This window comes from Hyla sarda, chromosome 4, assembly GCF_029499605.1.
Source record: "Hyla sarda isolate aHylSar1 chromosome 4, aHylSar1.hap1, whole genome shotgun sequence".
Classification (NCBI taxonomy): Eukaryota; Metazoa; Chordata; class Amphibia; order Anura; family Hylidae; genus Hyla; species Hyla sarda.
This window is the reverse complement of record NC_079192.1, coordinates 295,395,105-295,417,528: the sequence shown is the minus strand read 5'-3', so window position 1 is coordinate 295,417,528 and position 22,424 is coordinate 295,395,105. Positions and strand designations below refer to the sequence as shown.

At 45.4% G+C, this 22,424-nt stretch overlaps 1 protein-coding gene across 7 annotated transcripts in view; it reads right to left on the bottom strand.

Annotated features, from left to right (window-relative positions):
• The window catches only part of LOC130369386 (speedy protein 1-A-like), a 33,013-nt gene that overhangs the window by 4,918 nt on the left and 5,671 nt on the right, over nucleotides 1–22,424 (bottom strand). For 2 of the 7 annotated variants that reach the window (XM_056574571.1, XM_056574578.1), the window contains exons 1-2: nucleotides 7,844–8,222; nucleotides 4,847–5,016 (exon numbers count right to left, since the gene is read on the bottom strand). In XM_056574571.1, coding sequence (XP_056430546.1) covers nucleotides 4,847–5,016; nucleotides 7,844–7,890 — 217 coding nt within the window. In that variant the 5' untranslated portion in view covers nucleotides 7,891–8,222. Of the gene's footprint in view, nucleotides 1–4,846; nucleotides 5,017–7,843; nucleotides 8,223–18,594; nucleotides 18,668–18,691; nucleotides 18,756–20,014; nucleotides 20,143–20,984; nucleotides 21,397–22,424 lie in introns of those variants that run through there. The other 5 variants (XM_056574572.1, XM_056574577.1, XM_056574573.1 and 2 more) reach the window with 5 other exon arrangements.

The following is a 22,424-nucleotide window of genomic DNA, read 5'->3' as shown; positions in this document are numbered from 1 at the left end:
TGACACTGCCGTATGCGGGATGTGGAATAGCACCTGGGGAGCTGGGGGGGGGGGGGGGGGTGCCGGTGATGTGGAGCAAGACGCAGCAGTGGAAGAGGACTCGGCCGAGGATGTTATGGAAGAGGATGGAGTAGGAGGAGTAGAGGAGGTGGCAGCAGGCCTGCCTGCAAGTCGTGGCGGTGTCACCAACTCCTCTGCAGAGCCACGCATTCCATGCTTAGCAGCTGTCACCAGGTTTACCCAATGCGCAGTGTAGGTGATATACCTGCCCTGACCATGCTTTGCAGACCAGGTATCAGTGGTCAGATGGACCCTTGCCCCTACACTGTGTGCTAGACATGCCATAATTTCCTTTTGCACAGTGGAATAAAGGTTGGGGATTGCCTTTTGTGCAAAAAAATTTCGGCCGGGTACCTTCCACTGCGGTGTCCCAATGGCTACAAATTTTTTAAAGGCCTCAGACTCCACCAGCTTGTATGGTAAAAGCTGGCGGGCTAGCAGTTCCGACAAGCCAGCTATCAGACGCCGGGCTAGGGGGTGACTTTGAGACATTGTCTTCTTGCGCTCAAACATCTCCTTGACAGATACCTGACTGTGGGCAGATGAGCAGGAACTGCTCAAGGTGAGAGACAGAGAGGCGGATGGTTGAGAGGGGGCAAGGAGGACAGCAGTGGTTGACCTGGCTGAAGATGCTGGACCAGGAGGAGGATGGCGGCTTTGACTTTGTGTGCTGCTTGTACTGACGTGTTGATCCCATAGACATTTGTTATGTGACATCATGTGCCTTCGCAAAGCAGTTGTGCCTAGGTGGGTGTTGGACTTCCCACAACTCAGTTTTTTCGGGCACAGGTTGCAAATGGCCTCGCTGTTGTCAGAGGCAGACACACAAAATAAATGCCACACTGCTGAGCTCTGCGATGACAGCATTCTGGTGGTGGCAACAGCATGCGTTGATTGGCGTCCCGTCTGGCTGACCCCGGGTGCCGATGCATGCTGTCTGACTGTGCCACTAGCTCCTTGCGACGACCTCCCCCTGCTTCCAACTCGTCTCCTCCTCCTCTCTGTCTCCCCATCTGAACTTTCCCCCTCTTCTTCTCTTCTAGCGGGCACCCACGTGGCATCCACAGACACATCGTCATCATCAACACCTTCACCGCTATCTGACACCTCAAGAAAGGAAGCAGCAGCGGGTACAACATCATCATCACACCGTACGTCCATGTGTGTAATGCTGCCTGACTCAGACATATCCCTGTTAACTACATCCTCTGGCAATAATGGTTGCGCATCACTCATGTCTTCAAACTGATGTGTAATAACTCATCTGACGAATCAAGTAAAGCTGCTGTGGTGCTAGTGTTGGTGGTGGCGGCAGGCGGGCAAGTGGTAGCATGAGAGGTGCCCGAAGCTAAGCTAGAGGAGGAGAAGGATGGTGCGTCAAGGTTCCGAGCGGAAGCTGTAGTAGATTGGGTGTCTTGTGATAGCCAGTCAAATAATTCCTCAGAACTTTGGGGGTTCAGGGTACGTGGCCTCTGAACACTGGCCATTCTAGGGCCAAAGGGAATCCCAGCACCACGATGGCCCCTGCGGGGGTGGCCTTCCTCTGCCTGTAATTTTTTTGGTTAATTTGCACAACTGTCACACCTAATGTGATTTGCACTAGGGTGACACAATTTGCCCTGCAGGCAAAAAAAACTGGCAACTGTGACGTGAACTGACAGTGACGACTGATTTTATTTAACAGCCAAAAAAGGTATTTTTTTTTTATTTGCACAACTGTCACACCTAATGTGATTTGCACTAGGGTGACACAATTTTCCCTGCAGGCAAAAAAAGTGGCAACTGTGATGTGAACTGACAGTGACGACTGATTTTATTTAACAGCCAAAAAAGGTATTTTTTTTATTTATTTGCACAACTGTCACACCTAATGTGTGACATTGCACTAGTGTGGCAATGAGCAAAAAAGCTTGCCAGTGGAGTTCCCCTTTTAAGCAGGGGTCCCCAATCAGGGTGCCTCCAGCTGTTGCAAAACACACGGACTGATATATTTCAGCCCTTTGAATACTGTAGTAGTTAGTTGCTTTAAAGAAAAAAAGCTTGCCAGCGGAGCTCCCCTTTTATGCAGTGGTCCCCAACCAGGGTGCCTCCAGCTGTTGCAAAACACACAGACTGATATATTTCAGCCCTTTTAATACTGTAGTAGTTAGTTGCTTTAAAGAAAAAAAGCTTGCCAGCGGAGTTCCCTTTTTATGCAGTGCTCCCCAACCAGGGTGCCCTCAGCTGTTGCAAAACACACGGACTGATATATTTCAGCCCTTTGAATACTGTAGTAGTTAGTTGCTTGAAGGAATTTAAGTTTTATACTGGAGTACCCCTTTTAACCAGCGGTTCCCTCCCAACCAGGGTGCCTCCAGCTGTTACAAGACACACGGACTGATATCTTTCAGCCCTTTGAATACTGTAGTAGTTAGTTGCTTGAAGGAATTTAAGTTTGATTCTGGAGTACCCCTTTTAACCAGCTGTTCCCTCCCAACCAGGACTGATATCTTTCAGCCCTAAAAAGGGCTTTTTTGGGTGCTGTCCTTAAAGCAGATGTTACACTAGTGCTTTAGAAGTAAACTGGACCCTGAATACACCACCTAGCAGCAACCTAGCTATCGCTTTCCCTATACAGCAGGAGCAGCTTCTCTGACCCTCCACTTCCTAAGCCTGCAGCATGCTGAATAAGGCTAAAATGGCATCCGTGCAAGAGGTAGGAGGGTCTGGAAGGGAGGGACTGCTGCTGATTGGCTGTAATGTGTCTGCTGACTCTGACTCACAGGGTCAAAGTTTACTGCAATGTTAAAGTATAGGGGGCGGATCGAACTTCACATATGTTCGCCCGGCGATACGAACGCGGACATGCTAAATTCGCCGGGAACTGTTCGCTGGCGAACAATTCGCGACATCTCTAAATGTAAATATGTATTTTTTAATTATTATTTAATTATATATGTATTTAATTTATTAAACATTTTGGGTGACAGGGACATGTCTACAATTGGGGAAACTATCTACCTCCTGGAGGGTACCTGTCTATACTGTGGGAAAAATGCCTACGCTTGGGGAAACCTATCTACACTGGGATCAACTACCTGCCTCCTGGAGGGCACCTGTCTACACTGGGAACAGCTATCCACCTCTGGGGGGGGGGGGGGGATCTATCTACACTGGAGACAACTACCTGCTTCCTGGAGGGCACCTGTCTACACTGGGAACAGCTATCCACCTCTGGGGGGGGGGGGGGGGGATCTATCTACACTGGAGACAACTACCTGCCTCCTGGAGGGCACCTGTCTACACTGGGAACAGCTATCCACCTCTGGGGGGGGGGATCTATCTACACTGGAGACAACTACCTGCCTCCTGGAGGGCACCTGTCTACACTGGGAACAGTTATCCACCTCTGGGGGGGGGGGGGGGATCTATCTACACTGGAGACAACTACCTGCCTCCTGGAGAGCAGCTGTCTACACTGGGAACAGCTATCTATCTCTGGGGGGGGGGATTTATCTACACTGGAGGCAACTACCTGCCTCCTGGAGGGCAGCTGTCTACACTGGCAACAGCTATCTACCTCTGGGGGGGAATTTATCTACACTGGAGGCCACTACCTGCCTCCTGGAGAGCAGCTGTCTACACTGGGAACAGCTATCTACCTCGGGGGGGGGGGGGGGGGGGGGATCTATCTACACTGGAGGCAACTACCTGCCTCCTGGAGGGCACCTGTCTACACTGGGAACAGTTATCCACCTCTGGGGGGGGGGGATCTATCTACACTGGAGACAACTACCTGCCTCCTGGAGAGCAGCTGTCTACACTGGGAACAGCTATCTATCTCTGGGGGGGAATTTATCTACACTGGAGGCAACTACCTGCCTCCTGGAGGGCAGCTGTCTACACTGGGAACAGCTATCTACCTCTGGGGGGGAATTTATCTACACTGGAGGCAACTATCTGCCTCCTGAAGGGCAGCTGTCTACACTGGGAACAGCTATCTACCTCGGGGGGGGGGGGGGGGGGGGGATTTATCTACACTGGAGGCAACTACCTGCCTCCTGGAGGGCAGCTGTCTACACTGGGAACAGCTATCTACCTCTGGGGGGGAATTTATCTACACTGGAGGCCACTACCTGCCTCCTGAAGGGCAGCTGTCTACACTGGGAACAGCTATCTACCTCTGGGGGGGGGGGGGGGGGGAATCTATCCACACTGGAGGCAACTTCCTACCTCCTGGAGGGCACTTGTCTACACTGTGGGGCAACTGTGTACTGGTATTGAGAGCAAATTTTCTAAATACAAATTTTTACCGCGGATATCAGCACTTTGCGATTTTGCGAATATTTAGAATATAGTGATATATTCGTAATGTCAAATATTCGTTTTTTCATGCACATTTATGTGAATATTTATGCAAATATTTATGCGAATATCGGCACACTGGAGATATAATTGCGCATGCGCACTATGTGAATTTCATTACGAATTTACGCATGGAAAAAAAACAAAAAACGAAAGAACGAACATAGTGAAATATTGCAAATTCGAATATGTCCCCTGCCACTCATTACTACTGTCTACCTCTGGCGGAAACCTATCTACACTGGAAACTACTATCTACCTCCTGGAGGGCACCTGTCTACACTGGGAACCGCTATCTACCCCTTGGCAGAATCTATCTACACTGGGGGTAACTATCTATCTCCTGGGGGGGGGGGGCACCTTTAAGGGGATAAGAACACTTTATTTTATCATGTGATAAAATATTATACTTTTTGTCATTGAAAGAAAAATGTATTGTTACCCAGGAGTCTGTAAAAAGCGGCCCGTTCCTCCGGCTGTAGGATGGCGTCATCAGTGGTCTCCCTCCGGTTGTTGTCCGTCTGCTCCCTCTTCTTCTTGGGCTCGCCGTCCGTCTCCTCCTTTGACTGGTCCTCCGTCTTCTCCGGCTCCTCCTGGGTGGCAGATGCTGAACTGTGATAGAAGAGATAACATCTACAGTATTGGGCCTCATGCACCCGACCAAATAATGGGACATCCTGGTTATAAGGAGCCATAATATGACACCATGGAGGTCTATGAGACCATATGGTACAACATTATATTCTCGTTACATCAAGCCACGCCCCCTCCATTCATGTCTATGGGAGGGGGCGTGGCAGAATGCCGGGTGTCTGCACAGATCAGCGGAGTACCCCTTTAAGGGTTCCTAGTCTTGCCCACCATATTTTCAGTGCTATCATAAGGCAATGGGGGTCTCCCGTGCAGGGATCAGTATGATAGTCGTGCTCCTGCTGGAGCTACTAGGAGCGGAGGAACCTCTTCTAGTAGATTAACCCTTCATATACTTCAGTCAAATCATGACAGCTGCATGTGAGGAGTTTCCACACTGATCGCTGTCAGTCCTTTTGTAGGGCTCTTAAAAATAAAATGTAAATAAAAAAAAGCATCAACTTTTTCTGAAAACAACATAAAAAATTTTAAAAACATATTGGTTTCGCCACATCCATAATGACCCAAATAATAAAATAATTGAATTATTCATGCTGCATGTTGAACGCTGTAAAAAAAATGTAAAAAATCAAAAAGAAAAAACACCACATCCCCTCCATGCATGTCTATGGGAGACGTCACACCCCTTCCCATAGACATCCATGGGGGGGGGCGTGACGTCACTAGGGGGAATGGCGTGACATCACGACCACTGCCACCAGAACTTGGCATTTGTTCAGAACACGGGGTGTCACGGGTCAGTGCGCGGAGGTCATGGGTGTCCCAGCGATAGGGGATAGGGTGCCCATAGCAACCAATCAGCTTGCTTCTTTCATTTTTAACAAGGCCTCTGCAAAGTGAAAGAAGTAATCTGATTGGTTGCTATGGGTAACTGGGCAACTTTTCCTCTGGACAGGTTTTGATAAATCTCCCCCATGATGCCTAGCGGTGGAGTACCCCTTTAAGTATTGCTGCATGCAGAAATGTCCAAACTATTAAAGTACAATGGTAACAAAACTGCACGGTTAATGGCGTAAATGTAAAAAAAATAGCAGAATTGCAGATTTTTGGTCACTTCATGTACCAGAAAAAAATGTATAAAAAGCGATCTAAAAGGCCTAAAAATAGTGGCATTATCGAAACAAAAATAGTGGCATTATCACATATAACACTGGGTGTCAGAAATCCCATTTACCATTGAAGAGGCAGTTATCATATTTATTAAAGAGATTTTCCAGTGGTTTTCTGGGACATTTACATTTATGGTCTTTCCACTGCTGTCAAATCTTAGTTCCATTAAATTGAATGGGGGCTGTGCTGCAGTGTCCTGGCACCAGCATTTCACAATGACCCGAAATCTCTTCTCTATCTCCCGTCATTGGAGGAGATTTATCCAAACCTGTGTAGAGGAAGAGTGGTGCAGTTGCCCATAGCAACCAATCATATTGCTTCTTTCATTTTAAAAAAGAAGCAATCTGATAGGTTGCTATAGGCAACTGCCCCACTTTTCCTCTGCCCAGGTTTGGATAAATCTTCTCCATTGTTTATATGTGAAAACCATCATGGGGGGAGATTTATCAAAACCTGTCCTGAGGAAAAGTTGCTGTGTTGCCCATAGCAACCAATCAGATCGATTCTTTCATTTTTGAAAAGGTCTTTGCAAAATGAAAAAAGCGATCTGATTGGTTGCTATGGGCAACACAGCAACTTTTTGTCTGGACAGGTTTTGATAAATCTCCCCCCATGGCTCTGCCAAACAGCTGTAGGGCAGGGGTGAGGTGCCTGGTGTTGGTCCACCACCAACAACACATTAATAGCCAGTCCTGAGGATGGACCATAAATGGAAAAGTCCCAGAAAACTTCTTAATCTAAATTCCTCTGGTGGTATAATACATATAGCTGCCCGACTATAATAACATTGGGGGCAGTTATCACATATAACATTAGGGGGGCAGTTATCACATGTAACATTAGGGGGGCAGGTATCACATATAACATTAGGGGGGCAGTTATCACATATAATATTAGGGGGGCAGGTATCACATATAACATTAGGGGGGCAGTTATCACATGTAACATTAGGGGGACAGTTATCACATATAACGTTAGGGGGGGCAGTTATCACATATAACATTAGGGGGCAGTTATCACATACAACATTAGGGGGGCAGTTATCACATATAACATTAGGGGGGCAGTTATCATATATAACATTAGGGGGGCAGTTATCACATGTAACATTAGGGGGGCAGTTATCACATGTAACATTAGGGGGGCAGTTATCACATACAACATTAGGGGGGCAGTTATCACATATAACATTAGGGGGCAGTTATCACATACAACATTAGGGGGGCAGTTATCACATACAACATTAGGGGGGCAGTTATCATATATAACATTAGGGGCAATTAGCATATATACTAGTAGCAGTTATACATGGAGGCTCAATAGTGGGGTTGCACTTCACATGACAGTTTATGGGACATGCTCAGTGCAAACGTTAGAAAAGAAAAAAACACATCATAGACAGTACTGGGAGAGATTTATCAAAATGTTTGGCTGAGAATAGTGTTGCAGTTACCCATAGCAACCAATCAGATTGCTTTTAAAAATTTTTTTTTTTTTTTAAAAGGCCTCTGAAAAAGGGGGGAAGCCGATTGGTTGCTATGGCAACTGGTCAACATTTTATCTACATTTTTGATAAATCTTCCCCTAGTGGATGGCAGAAAAACAACTCTTAGTTTTGGAAGACTGTCTGTAAATGTACCCCTATAAAATGGTGTAGTGATGTGTCCTTTATACTTACCACTCCTCCTCATAAAGGGCTGTCAGTTCTCTCTTCCTCTTCCTCATGGTGTCGCCTCTTCTTTTCTTCTCTTCCTCTCCGCCTCCTCCTCCTCCTCCTCGCCTCTCCTCCTCCTCGCCTCTCCTCTGCAGTCTCCTCCTCCTCGCCTCTCCTCCTCGCCTCTCCTCCTCTCCTCCGCCGCCTCCTCCGCCTCCTCCTCTCCTCCGCCTCCTACTCGCCTCCTCGCCTCTCCTCCTCTCCTCAAAATGTGTAGAAATTGGTGGGGGTCGCTGTCCAAAAAAGTCACTTCTCGCAGAGAAATAAGGAGCCGGTCTCAACTCTAGAAGAGCAATCGCAGACTGGCACCAACTGTCATTTTCTGTTGTTGTTTATTTGTAAAACCCTGCGATCCTATTGGTCGATGGGTCTGGCTATTGGATAGTGCAGTACAATATGTTACATGGGCCTGCACTATGATTGCATCATCCCAATGAACTGATGGTTGAAAAACAGCAACATTGGAAGCCAAAGTTAAAAAATACATAAAAACCTCAACATAAAAATGTGCTATGTGATATGTTATCCTGAGCATTCAATGTATTTGTTATAAAGGACACGAGATGAATGAGATTCATTATTTCATAGTAATATAAACTAGAAGTAGCATTTCTTACTTGGGATGGGAAAATCTATATAGTTTTACAAATTCCCGCTATAGGTCACATGGGGATGTCCTGGGAAGGAGTAACCAGCATTGGAGCGAGATTGTGATGACATCCCACACCATACCATGGGGGGAATCATCAGCCTTGGGCCAGATAATATCCCTATTACGCCTATGAACCCTTTAGATCCCGAAACCAAAGTTGATCGTGGGACCTAAAGCCGATCACAGCATCGAACTTTGTTAGCGATCCAGTGATTTCATATTATAGTCCTCTATGGGAACAAAAAAAAAGTGTAAAAAAGAATAATACATTTTTTTTTTTTATAAATGTGAATAAGCCCCTCCCCTAATAAAAGTGTAAATCACACTAACCCCCATCCCCCCCCCCACCCCCCCATACACACTTTTTTAAAATAAGATCATGTAAATGTGGTGCTGGGAGCCTAATGGTGTCTAGGGTGTTGCGGTAATAGTGTTGGGTCTGGTGGTATTAACCCTTGAATGTGGTGTCGCCAGGCTGCGGTTTCCTCAATAGTAATGTTCCTACTGCAAACCGTCCCACAAACGGCAGGGAATAATAACAGAATGTCCACAGCAGATTTTATGAAGTAAACTGATGAAACTTTACTCGAAGATTTTATGCAACAGTATTGAACATAACAGTCTTTTCAAGAGTGAACGGGGATACAGGTTCCTCACAGGTTTGATGGGACTTGGAAGCAATGATCTTTTGATGCTGATGGGACTTGGAAGCAATGATCTTTTGATGCTAGCCACTGTGCTACTATTTTAGAATATTTGAGCTGATAGTAGTCACACAGGAGTCAGTAGTTTGAGCCTTGGTAACGCACGTTTTGTGGCTGGGGGATGTTAGGCTTTAGGCCTAGCTTGAATTGATGCTGATGCTGAGATGTTGTGCTTGCTTGATAATCCGGAACTAAGAGAGTGAATTTAGTGGCTGCAGCCCCTTATATATTAAGAGGGCTGGACAAAGCTCATTGGTCAGCAAACCTGTAAGTTATGAACCCAGTGAACTCTGGGTACATCACATGACCTTGAAAGGTCCTTAAGCATTTTATACATTACAACTGTGTATCACGTGACCACTAAGGTCCTATACATATATTTCCTCTACATTAAATTAATATGTACACACTTTACTTAAGACTACTAGGGGTAAGCCCTACAGGAGAGCCCTATAGACATGGAGGGACTCTAGCTGTGGGGACCTTAGACAAGGGACAGGACCAGGTCCTGTACCGGGACACCACATAAACAAAAATAAATGTAAACATTTGTGGTGTCATCTAGTAAACCAGTAAAATTACATTTTTATAAAAACCACTTGGTCAATGATGTAAACGTAAGAGAAAAAAAAATCATAAATTGCGGATTTTTGGTCACTTCATATACCAGAAAAACATGAATAAAAAGCGATTATAAGTCCCATCAAAACAAATATGGTACCGATAAAAACAGATCTCAGCACAAATAATTAAACATCTCCCATAGATCCCTGTATACAAAAATTAAGTTATCAAAGTCAGAAGAGGATAATTTGAAGCATGCTATGTATTTATTTTTTACTAAAATTAATCATTTTTTTTAAACTAGTAAAATAAAACAACATCTATATAAATTGGGTATCGTTGTAATCGTATTGACATACAAAATAAATATAACTTGATCCATTTCCTGTAAAGTGCACTGCGTAGAACCTATACCCCCTAAAATTGCATATGGATTTTGAAAGGAGATGAGGAAAAAATGAAAATGCATTAACTGAAAAATCGCTGCTTCATTAAGGGGTTAACAGAGACATCTCCTAATGTATAACTGTGTCCTGAAGGAGAATATTACTCCACCTTTCTTGCAAAAAAATACCGGCCATGCTAATTTGCATAATTAATTATATATACGTGACATCACAGGAAGTGGTATAAGATATACAATACATATGTGGGGGAAATTTTGTCCTCTTCTGATCCATATGACTCTTTTATTGTTCCACATACTGGGATGTATGGGGCTCATTTTTTGCACCGTGATCTGTTTTTTTGGCACCATTTTTGTTTTGATGGGACTTTTTGATTGCTTTTTATTACTTTTTTCTGGTATATGATGTGACTAAAAATACCAAAAAATGTGGTTTAATTAACGTTATATTTAAATAGTTTGGACAATTCTACATATAGGCACATCTGTTTATAACATCTGAGCTAATATAAGCAGATATGATATTCAGGAGCATGGAAAAGCTAGGTGATAGATTGTCACCTAGCTTTTCCATGCTCCTAAATGGTATATGTGTTTATAATAGCTATACTAATGTGGAATGTACCTCTTTGGAAGAGAATCCTTGGGTCTGTCCAAATGCCTACTTCAGCAGCTGATAATTATTGAAAGGATTAAGATTTTTTAATAGAAGTAATTTACAAATCTGTTTAACTTTTTGGAGCCAGTTGATATATATATAAAAAAAAAAAGTTTTTTCCTGGAATACCCCTTTAACCTGTTTATCCCCTGCATTCCTTTTTACTGTGTAAGATCACCCTAGGGCCATGATCCCACATGCTGGTAAGTATATGTGGCATAAATGATGCCCCGTGTGTTTACCAATGGCCAGGATTATAGCCAACATTGCACAGCTATTGGTGATCGTATGGAGGCATGGTTTCCACCATATGTGTGAGGCTTTATGCAAGATCTCACCTGGTGGAGTTCCAATGATCCAGAGAAGAGTGAAGAATCAGCCCAGAACTGCACAGAAATATCTTGTTAAAGGTGTATTCTGGGGGAAGCAATTTTTTTCAAATGAACTGGCTCCAGTACTTGTATTTAAAAATCTTCCAGTAGTTATCAGCTTCTTAATCCCCCCAAGGTAGTTGAGTTGTTCTCTTCTGTCTGACCACAGTGCTCTCTGCTGACACCTCTGTCCATGTTAGGAACTGTCCAGAGTAGAAGCAAATCTCCATAGCAAACCTCTCCTGCTCTGGTCAGTTCCTGACATGGACAAAGGTGTCAGCAGAGAGCACTGTGGTCAGACTGAAAAGAACTACTCAACTTCATCTGGAGCATACAGCAACTGATAATTACTGGAAGGATTAAGATTTTTTTATTAAAAATAAATTACAAATCTATTTAACTTTCTGGCACCAGTTGATTTAAAACATTTTTTTTCCACTGGAGTACCCCTTTAATGATCTCAAGGCAGCTGGGACCATAGTGTCACAATCACACCCTAGACACTAGAGAGAGTGTGATGCTGCAAGGGTTAAAGCCACCAGACCTCTGGGTATCCACTACTAGTCCCAGCAAGTCACCAAATTAACCCTTTGATAAACATGTTTCACCATAGCTTCCTTCAGAAAGGTTAGCTCCTATATTTATGTCATGACCTGAGCTCCGGCCAGACACGCTGGCTGTGAGCACTCTCCTCCTTCCCTCTCCTCCTCTGCCTGCGGGCCTGGGATTCGCATCGCGGGACGCGCCCGCATGAGAGTTCCTGCCTGTCACTTACCTCCGATCTCCACACTGCCTTCTTCTCTTTCTCAGTGCCGACGCGCATGCCCCCGCTTCCTAGGGCGCGTGCACGCCGGAGCTCTTAGATTTAAAGGGCCAGTATGTCCTTAATTATTGTTTCCAGCCGCACCTCACTTATAAGTTGCTGCACCTCCCTTCACTCCCTGCTGGATCTTTGTTGCCCTAGTGCCTAGTGAAAGCATTTTCTGTGTTGCCTTGTCGTGTTCCCGACCCTTGTATTCCATGACCTGTCCTTGCTCCTTGCCACCAGCCTATTGACCTTCTGCTACCTTCCTGACTACGCTCCTGTGCTGCCAGCCCTGACCTCCTGCTATCCAGACCATGTCTTGCCTAATCCCTCCTGTACCTCGCATCACTTCAGCTGCCTGTATGGTCGAGTCACTCTGATGAAGACCAGCAGCACCTTAGGCTCTGCTCCCTGGCACGGCCCGCATAATCTGCTATACAGGTCCAGCAGATCTACTACCACCATGTGAATCCTGCTTTCTGCCGTGAGTCTTTACAATTTAGAGATCAAAGACCAGAGCTGATTAATTAAACATTTAATCTGAAAAAAGGTATCACAGTACTACGTATAATATAAACAAATGACATACAGGTACAAAAATTTATATAAGAGTTCAGCAAGACAAGTTCAGAAAAAAAAGTCCTTACAGCATAATGGTATAGCAGTCCTTGTGAGTGAGAGTCCAGCTGTATCTTGGGATGTCTTTTCAGCTCAAAGGATTGTCCAGCATCTCAGTTTTATAGTGGCTTTTTAGGAGGGAAGAGGGAATCCCAACATTGACGTAGCGCTGGGCAGCAGCCACCACCACTGCAACACCATGCCCACAGGGGGAGCAACCCAGTGGCCAGGCAGCCCCACTGCTGCCCGACCAAGCCCCTGGCTCCAGGCCACACCACCCCACAGACAAAGCATCACAGTAACAATGACCGCCGCAGTGCAACCACACCAATGTGAATACTTACCAAGTACTCCCTGCCAGAGGGCTGGGAGAATGCTAGGAGGAAACCCTAATGCAGTCTCCTGCTAATTAAAAACGCCTAGGCTGAATGGGTGGAGCAGAGTGCTGGCTATGAAAGAGGGGACAGACTACAACTGACTCTTTCATAGCCAGTGGAAAATTCTTCTTGTTGGGGCAAGTGGCACTCAGGTGCCCAATCTTATTGCATCTGTAACATCGGCTGATGTCCCCCTGACCCAATGTGGCTCCTGTTGCTTTTGGTGATGATGGCAAGAATTTCCCGGCTGGCCTGGTGGTGCTTTGTGGTTGTGTGGCTCCCCTCCAGGTACTTGCTCCAGCTTGTGCAGATCCATGATTTGCTGCTGGCGCCCTGTCATTGGCAAAGTCATCTCCTAGTTCCGCTGCTTCTGCTGCTGTCTTAGGCTTGCGGTCCAAAATCCACTCTCTGGCATCAAAGGCCTCATAAATAGTGACTTGTAGGCCCCCAGTCCATTGCCTGCATACAGTCCTTAGCTGACCTGCATGTTCAGTGCAGCTTTCTGTGGTGCTTTGTTGCAAAGTCCGAAATCTTTTCCCATAAGCCTCTGGAGTCAAATTTAAACTTTTTAGCAGGGCAGATTTTATTGCCTCATAGTCCTGGTCACTTTCAGAGGGAAGAGAAGCAAACCCATTCAGAGCTTTCCCTTGCAACCATGAGGTTAGATATCATCCCCACTGTTCCTTAGGTAGATGGAATTGCCGGCAATTGCCTTTTAAAATCCCTTCAGGAACACATGCAGATCACCATCTTTCTCCAACATGGGGAAACATTCCAAGTGAGGTTTGTGGTCTCCTTGATCCTGCACATCACTGCATGCAGATAAAGCATCCCCTTTCAGCCTCAGAACCTCCAAATAATGCCTCCGCACTGGGCCTTTCTTTCTGCCGCCTCTCTCTCTGCAGCTTGTGCCTCTGTCTCTGTGACTTGTGCCTCTATCTGCAGTTTGGTACTGGAGAAGCAGTTGGAGTTTCATATTAGCATCCACATTCCCAAGGTGTTGTAAGGCAGTCCGCATATAAGAGTCCAAGGCCTCATGTGGCGCACTGTCCTGATAGGTGTAATGTTGTTGCGTTCCCCAGGAGATATCAGTCCTTGGATGGCAGTTCCAGCTGTATGACTTTGTCTCATGTCACTCAGCTCTGCTGCACGGGCATCAAACTCCACAAGATCAGCAATAAGTGGTTCCTTGTTCTTTCCCGCAGTAGGGATCTCCTTTTTTTGGCACATAAGCTCCAGTGCAGGCTTGGACTGCTTGCGATATGCTTCCATATTTCCTAGATGAGACAGAGGAGGTACAACAGGCGATGGGGAGAGCAGAACTGTCTTGCACTCTTTTTGTATGTCTTTTAAACCAGCACTGAGCTCTGTCTATGGAATTTACACACAAGAATATGTATACAATTTCTTTTAGCGCTATGATTTCCTTATAGGTAAAATCCAGCAAGCACTAAAAATCTCTAAGTATATCCCGATGCTGCCACCAGTTGTCACAATCTCAACCTATCGGTCCAGCCAAGATGCTAGAGAGAGTGTGATGGTGCAAGGGTTAAAGTCACCAGACCTCTGGGTATCCACTGCTAGTCCCAGCAAGTCTCCAAATTAACCCTTTGATAAACGTGTTTCACCAGAGCTCCCTTCAGAAAGGTGAGCTCCTATATTTAGGTATCACAGTGCTACGTGGTACAAAAATATATAAAAGAGTTCAGCAAGACAAGTTCAGAAAACAAAAAGAAAGTCCTTACAGCATAATGGTATAGCAGTCCTTGTGAGTGAGAGTCCAGCTGTATCTTAGCATGTCTTGTCAGCTTTTGCCACAGGCTTGAACAAAGGTTTGTCCAGCATCTCAGTTTTATAGTGGCTTTTTAGGAGGGAAAAGGGAATTCATCTGACCCCGGAGGGGGGGGAACTGCTATCCCTCTTTCCTGGTCCCTTATTTTAGTTTGTTTTATGATGGCCAGAGTGCCTGACTTCAAAGGAGGTATAACACAGATAAACAGACCCCCCAATAAAACTGGAATACACAAAAACAAATACACAGTCTGAATGAACCCTCACCCATGCCTTAGATTATACATTATACACAAATACAATTATAATACACATGTATCTTGGGTCTGACACATAGTGACCAAGAAAACAATTAGTAACACACTATGCCGCAAAAAACTGAAATCCTACGTTGTTTGCAAGGTCCCTCTGCTCAAGAAATCACATATTTAGGCCCGTCTGAAGTTTGCCAAAAAACATCTAAATGATATGTGAAATAAAACCAGCATTTTTACATAGGTTTCAAATAATAAATTTGTAGGGTTTTGAGAATAACCTGTGGACTTACCCACTTGGTAGAGTTAAAAATTGATTTTGTGGGGTGGGAATAGTAAAGTTGGGTCACTGGGTCAAGTTATATGCAATCTTGTAGACTGTACCTAAAACTTAATAGTTTACGTGCTGTCCTTAAACTGTCCTTATTCACAGGTCACCAAACCTGCTATATTTTTCACCACTGAGGAGAGTCATCATCTTGAACTTGTACTATACAAGCTAATATTTACATTCTTAGCATATCTAGTATTAAGAACAGCAAGAGAAAGAATGATGTTGTCAGAACACTTAAGATATCTACAAGTGTCCTGTGATGGCCTTCAAACTATAACACTAAGTATAACGTTTATTTTCGATAGTGGTAGTTCCCCACTGCCTTATATTCCACAAATCGATCACATTGATAAAAACACCATTGATTATTAAGGCTAAGCCAATCTCGAAACATGTCACCTTCCTTTTATAAGGGTAAAAGGAGAAAAATCCCCCAAAAATTTGTAGTGCAATTACTCCCGAGTACAGAAATACCCCATATGTGGCAGTAAACTGTTGCCTTGAAATACGACAAGGCTCAGGAGTGGGAGAGCGCCATGCGTATTTGAGGCCTAAATTAGGGATCTGCATAGGGGCGGACCCGGATGCAAGCATGTCGCTTTCCTCCACCACCAAAAAATACCCTACGGCAGTATATCCCAAATGCCTGGACAGTCAATTGCTTTCTGGCAATGCTGGAAGTTGTTGTTTTGCAACAGCTGGAGGCTCCATTTAGGAAACAGTGCCGTAGGAGACATTTTTCAATTTTATTGGGGAGGGGGGTTGGGGGTATATGTATATTTAGTGTTTTACTTTTTATTTTATGTTAGTGTAGTGTAGTTTAGTGTTTTTAGGGTACATGTGCACAGTTGGAGGTTTACAGCGAGTTTCCCACTGGGAGTTTAAGCAGAGTTGAGTTAAATTTGCAGTGGGAAACTCACTGTAAACCCCCGCTCGTGAGAATGTACCCTGTACATGAAGGGGGGGGGGCAAACATCCAGCTGTTGCAAAAGTACAACTCCCAGCATGCACCGACAGACCATGCATGCTGGGAGTTGTAATTTTACAAACTGTAGTGGTCTCCAAACTGTGGCCCTACAGATGTTTCAAAACTACAAATCCCAGCATGCCCAGACTGTCCAAGCATGCTGGGAGTAGTAGTTGGACAACATCTGAAATGCCACATTTTGCAGAACTACAACACCCAGCATGCCTGGACAGACTGGGCATGCTGAGAATTGTAGTTTTGCAGCATCTGGAGTGCCATAGTTTGAAGAACACTGTATAGTGGTCTCCAAACTGTGGCCCTTCAGATGTTGCAAAACTACAACTCCCAGCATGCCCAGACTGTCCAGGCATGCTGGACCTTGTAGTTTTGCAACATCTGGAGGCCCAGATGTAGCAGAACTACAACTCCCAGCATGCCTGGGCTGTCTGGGCATGCTGTGAGTTGTAGCTTTGCAACATCTGGAGGATCACAGTTTGCAGCCCCCCAGATGTTGCATAACTATAACCCCCAGCATGCCCAGGCAGCCAAAGGCTGTGGCCTGCACCATCCCCACCACCGCCGGTCACATCTGCTGTCCCGCCGCTGCCGCCGGTCACATCTCCCGCTGCCCCCACTCCTGCTGGTCACGCTCACCGCCACTGCCGCCGCTGAGTCCGGGCAGCCATCACCAAGGTAACCCCGCACTTCCAGGGAACAGCAGAATGGGGGATCATTACTTTTGACTCCCCTGCCCCCTCCTGCCATTGGTCGGTCAGTCCTGACTGACCAATGGCAGGGGATAGGAGGAGTGGCACCCCTGCCACCTCGCTCCTATCATTCAGGATAGTCGGGGCTGTTTCTGACAGCTCCGATCATCCTTATTTTCCAGGCGATCGGGTCACCAGTGACCCGATCGTCCGGAAAAAGCTGTGAATCACAGTGGTCTCCACCAGGCGATGTCCAATGATGGCTTGACTATGTAGGATTACCCTAAGGCCGTGTGCCCAAATGTTGGTAAATTTATGCGGCCAAAATGATGCCCTGTGTGGTTATCAATGGCCAGGATTATAACCAACATCGCAGAGCCATTGGTGATCGCATGGAGGCATGGTTTCCACCAAATGTGTTCACCAGCATGTGGAAAGGCGATCTTACAGTCTACATGTAATTTGCAAAAACTTTTTATATACTATAGATAATAAGAATTTATGTATATTTGTAAAAAATGTGTATATTTCTGGGTGAAAAATCCTGGCAACTATTGTCTGTGTGTCTCTGAGTGACAAAATACATGAAGTGTGGGTGGACAAGAAGGGCTCTGTGCACAGAGGACAGGCAGGGGTCTGTGCACTGAGAACAAGTAGGGCTCTGTACACTGAAGACAAGCAGGGCTCTGTGCACTGAGGACAAGCAGGGCTCTGTGCAGTGAGGACAAGCAGGGCTCTGTGAACTGAGGCTCTATAACACAGTCCTGGCTCACACATCAGGATGATTGACAAGCCAGAAGCCTGCACAAAGCCCTCCCTGCATGTCCTTGCCTCACTTCCTGTATTTGGTCTCCTTACAAGAGACACACAAGAGACACACCTAAAAATATACAAATTTTTTAACCATTTTATATTACAAATATACAAACCATGTTGTTATCTACAGTGCTGCAATTTATATGTTTTTCCATTAAGGACACAGCCAATTTTGCCCTTGAGGACATAGCCAATTTAAATTTTGGTGTCTTTTTTACTTCTCACCTTTTTGGCTAAGGTCCCACGTAGCGCTAACGCAACGTATTTCACGCTGTGCAAAATGTGCTGCGCAGCGAGAAATACGATGTGTATTCTGTGATGAGCATACACACAGGGCTAGCCAGCAGCAGCCCTGTGTGTTTAGTGAGGTTTGGGGGCGGGACAGTGCTTCATAGGCTTGCCAGCATGCGGTCCCGCCCCTAAACCTCAATGAACAAACAGGGCTGAACACACGTGGGACAACTCTTTTAGTTGAGTTGGGAGGTGGGGATATTTTTTGTGGAGATATAAGTAACATGTGACCAAGTATTATGGAAATATCTCCAGCCGTTTGGAAGTTATGCAGTAACATATATTTCCCACAGACTTGTATGGGACTTTAAACAAAAACCCAGACCCTGGCAAATGGGGGTGAGTAAGGGTTAATTAATATATCCTATATTTTTAGTTGACATATAAGTAACATGTGTACCAAGTTTCATGGAAATATCTTTGGCCATTTGGAAGTGATGCTGGTACATACACACATACATATGCACATACACACATTGGGGGAGATTGATCAAAACCTGTGTAAAGGAAGAGCGGTGCAGTTGCCCATAGCAACCAATCAGGTTGCTTCTTTCATTTTCCATAGGCCTCTTTAAAAATGAAAGAGGAAATCTGATTGGTTGCTATGGGCAACTGCACCACTCTTCGTCTACACAGGTTTTGATAAATCTCCCCCATTGGCCCAGATTTATCAAACTGTGTGAGTGAAAAACTGGAGTGATTTTTCCCACAGCAACCAATCAAAGCTCAGCTAACGAGCTCTGGTAAAGTGAAAGCTGAACTGTGATTGGCTGTTGTGGGAAAAATCACTCCACTTTTACTCTCACATAGTTTGATAAATCTGGGTCACTGAGTTTTAAATATATATATATATATATATATATATATATATATATTGGTAGAAAAGTATTTCATAACAACTTAGGGGACTTTTACATGCAATCATTAGATTGCATTTACTGTACAATGCTATGCCTATTGCATAGCATTGTGCAGTGTGATCAGCGCTTCACTGATACAGCCTGGGTAAGCCAAACTGCATCAGTGAATCAGCAATCCAGTGGCGGAAGGCAGGTAAGGGGACCCTCTTTCACCATTTTAGCTCACAGGACTCCTGACTGAGCTAGTTGGGATGTTACATGAGCACTGTCAGATTCAAAAACTTTTCATATGTTGTTCATCTTGGCAAAACATTAATCTTTCTAATATACTTCATAAAAAATGTTTAGCTCCTTTTTATCGAAATCATGGCTTATAAATAAAAAGGTCCCTGGAGGACCCCATACCATTCAGAACATAATCCTGCTCAGCTGCAGCTGAAGCACAGGCTGGTCTCTCCTGTCCTATCAGACTTCTGTCTGAAAACAGAGAGGAGGGATTACAGAACAGCCTGCAGTGATTGAATGAAGAGACCAAGCACAGCACAGCTGACTCAGGGAAGAGGTGAATGCATGCTGAAAGAGGGCAGGCTCAGTGTTTGCAGGAAAGTGCCCCTTCCTGAGCAGTGGATGTCAGAATGAGTGAGCAGCTGAACAGAGGGATTTGTTCACCAAATACAGATACTAGACACATAAAAAAATGAAAAGAATCTGCATGACCTAGTGAGTAACATATATTAGCATTCTTTTTTTTCTGTGATATGAAAGGTACATGTGGTGTCCCAGTACCGCATTCTATACGGTACTTATTTGTTTATGGGTCCCCATAGCCAGAGTCCCTAGGACGTAGGGATCCCTATTAATCCAGTCTACCCCTAGTCGCCTCTATTCTAGTATATAATTAGTAATTTATGCATAGGTTAATGTAAATAGCATAATATATGTAAATAAATGGTTAATTACTTGGTTCCATGGTGTCGCAGGGCCTTCGGGTCATGTGATGCGTTCCAAGCCTCACTCTGGATGCGTTCCAGGCCTCACTTTTGTATTGCTAGCCTCGTTTTGGTTTTATTATGTGTATAGTAAGTCAGATGATCACCCAGAAGCCTGTGTGACAGTGAGTGACAGCTGACCTTGGACCTATCAAATTAGGCTCCACCCCCTGTCCATATAAGGGACGCGGCAGCCATTTTAGTTCTCTTGCTCCTGTGCTCTTGATGAGAGAAAACCTGTACAGCAGTAATCGCAGTGAGTTAGGCCTGAGCCTTGCGGCAACGGCTGAACAATTATAGTTATTGAGTGTATCAATCCCCAAACACTCTGCGGGACTACCGGACCTAATCTACCCCTAAATCCGGACAGATTCATGCACCAATTACCTTGATTCTATTAACCTGCAAAAGACGCAAGGTCCACAGCAACTGTCAGTCATTGAAGTCTATAGAAGTGTATTACAGAGACTGTTACTGTATTCTGAATGTACCGCAAGTTCAAGAGTAAAGTTTACTCCAGTTCAAGTTAACTCCAGTGTGGACCTTCAGTCATTATCTGCATACGCCTGTCGTTTCTGGGAAGGGCGGCGATAGGCCGAAGCTATACTTCAGTAATAGCACCCCTCACCCTGGCGTCACGAGTGACAGGGTTAATATTAACCCCTCATATACCGTTACCATACCACCACTACCATACACCCCCCAAGGGCTACTACATACACTTTAATGACGGGCAACCGTGGGATCACCACTTCCCGTCAATAGCGGTGAGTGTCCAGCTACTTATAGTAGCCATCACTCACCGCTATGAAGCTCCTGCAGCTCCTGCAGGGTACACTAATTCCCATACGTCAAGGGTGTAAATTTACCCCTGTGTCCTATAGATATATATAGTAGCACAGCCGCCAACACGCCAACATGAAGTGTATCCTGCTGCTTACCTTGGCCAACCACACACACGGCTCCTGCTTCCTTCTGCGGACATTCTCCTCTATACTGTTGCAAGCAGTGACAGTTTCTGGCACAACTCACAGGAGCGGCACATGAGCACAAGCTGTACCTTTAAGGATCTGTGCAAATCCCTTATTCCTGTCCACACAATCCCTTCCAGGCACCACCTATATGAGAGCGCTCTTCCCTTCTTGTGGTGCCTGAGCAATAGTGTACTTTGTTCTACAGCGAAGGTGCCTGATCTGCTCATAAGTGCCTGTGTTTTATCTTCATCTGATGATGTGGCTGTGCTTATTCCATCTAAAGCATCAGCTGACCTAACTGCCTGTATTCCCATTGGTTGGCACTGGGATGTTCTGGCCTGCTTGGCCACCTGCCACATACCGTGACCACTCTACTGGTAGCAAATTGGTGTCTTCCGTGTGGCTAACACCAGCTTCTGCATCCTGGAGCAGGATAAAGGATGAAAACCAGGGGAACACTTAAACTCTGCTCCCAAATTTGGCCCAAAGCCAAACCAATAAGTGGCATATTGAGTCCACACCCGTTGGGGCATTAGATGTGTTATATATTAAAGGGGTACTCCACCCCTAGACATCTTATCCCCTATCCAAAGGATAGGGGATAAGATGTCCGATCGCGTGGGTCCCGCTGCTGGGGACCCCCGCATTTTACCATGCGGCACCCACCTGTAACGGCTTCCGGAACCGCTGGAGGCCCTCAGGCTAATACCATCCTGACCACAGGGACTGAAGATCGTGATGTCACGACTCCGCCCCCGTGTGACGTCACACCCGGCCCCCTCAATGCAAGTCTATGGAAGGGGGCGTGGATAGGGGGATAAGATGTCTAGGGGCGGAGTACCCCTTCAAATTTGTGAATATCTCTCTGCAGATGTTTTACGGCTCTGAACCTAAGAAGCTTTTAAGAATTGTAGACACATATTATGCAGATCCTGTTGGTTAATACTACACTGCACAATGGTAGTAAATATGAGCTCTGTGCAGTCTGCAAGTCTAATGAATTTCCTGTTGTTGATCAACCATTTTCCAACCATAAATTGTTACTATGGATAAAAGCTTTAATACATGTGTATAGTCTAATATTGTGGGTGATGACTGCTTTAATAACAGGTTACCGCTTTTAAATTGGTACTCCACTGCCCCAGCGTTAGTTCCGAAAGCTGGGTGCGGGCTGTGGGGGCGTGGCGTCATGGCCACGCCCCTTGTGACATCACGACACCCCCCCACAATGCAAGTCTATGGCAGGGGGTGTTTGCCCCCTCCAATAGACTCGCTTTGAGGGGACGTGGCCGTGAGGTAACAACCTCGCAGCTCGCACCCAGCTTTCGGAACTAAATGTTCTGAACGCTGGGGCAGTGGAGTACCCCTTTAAAGTTAATTCAGTTCTTATGAAGTTATGATGAATAG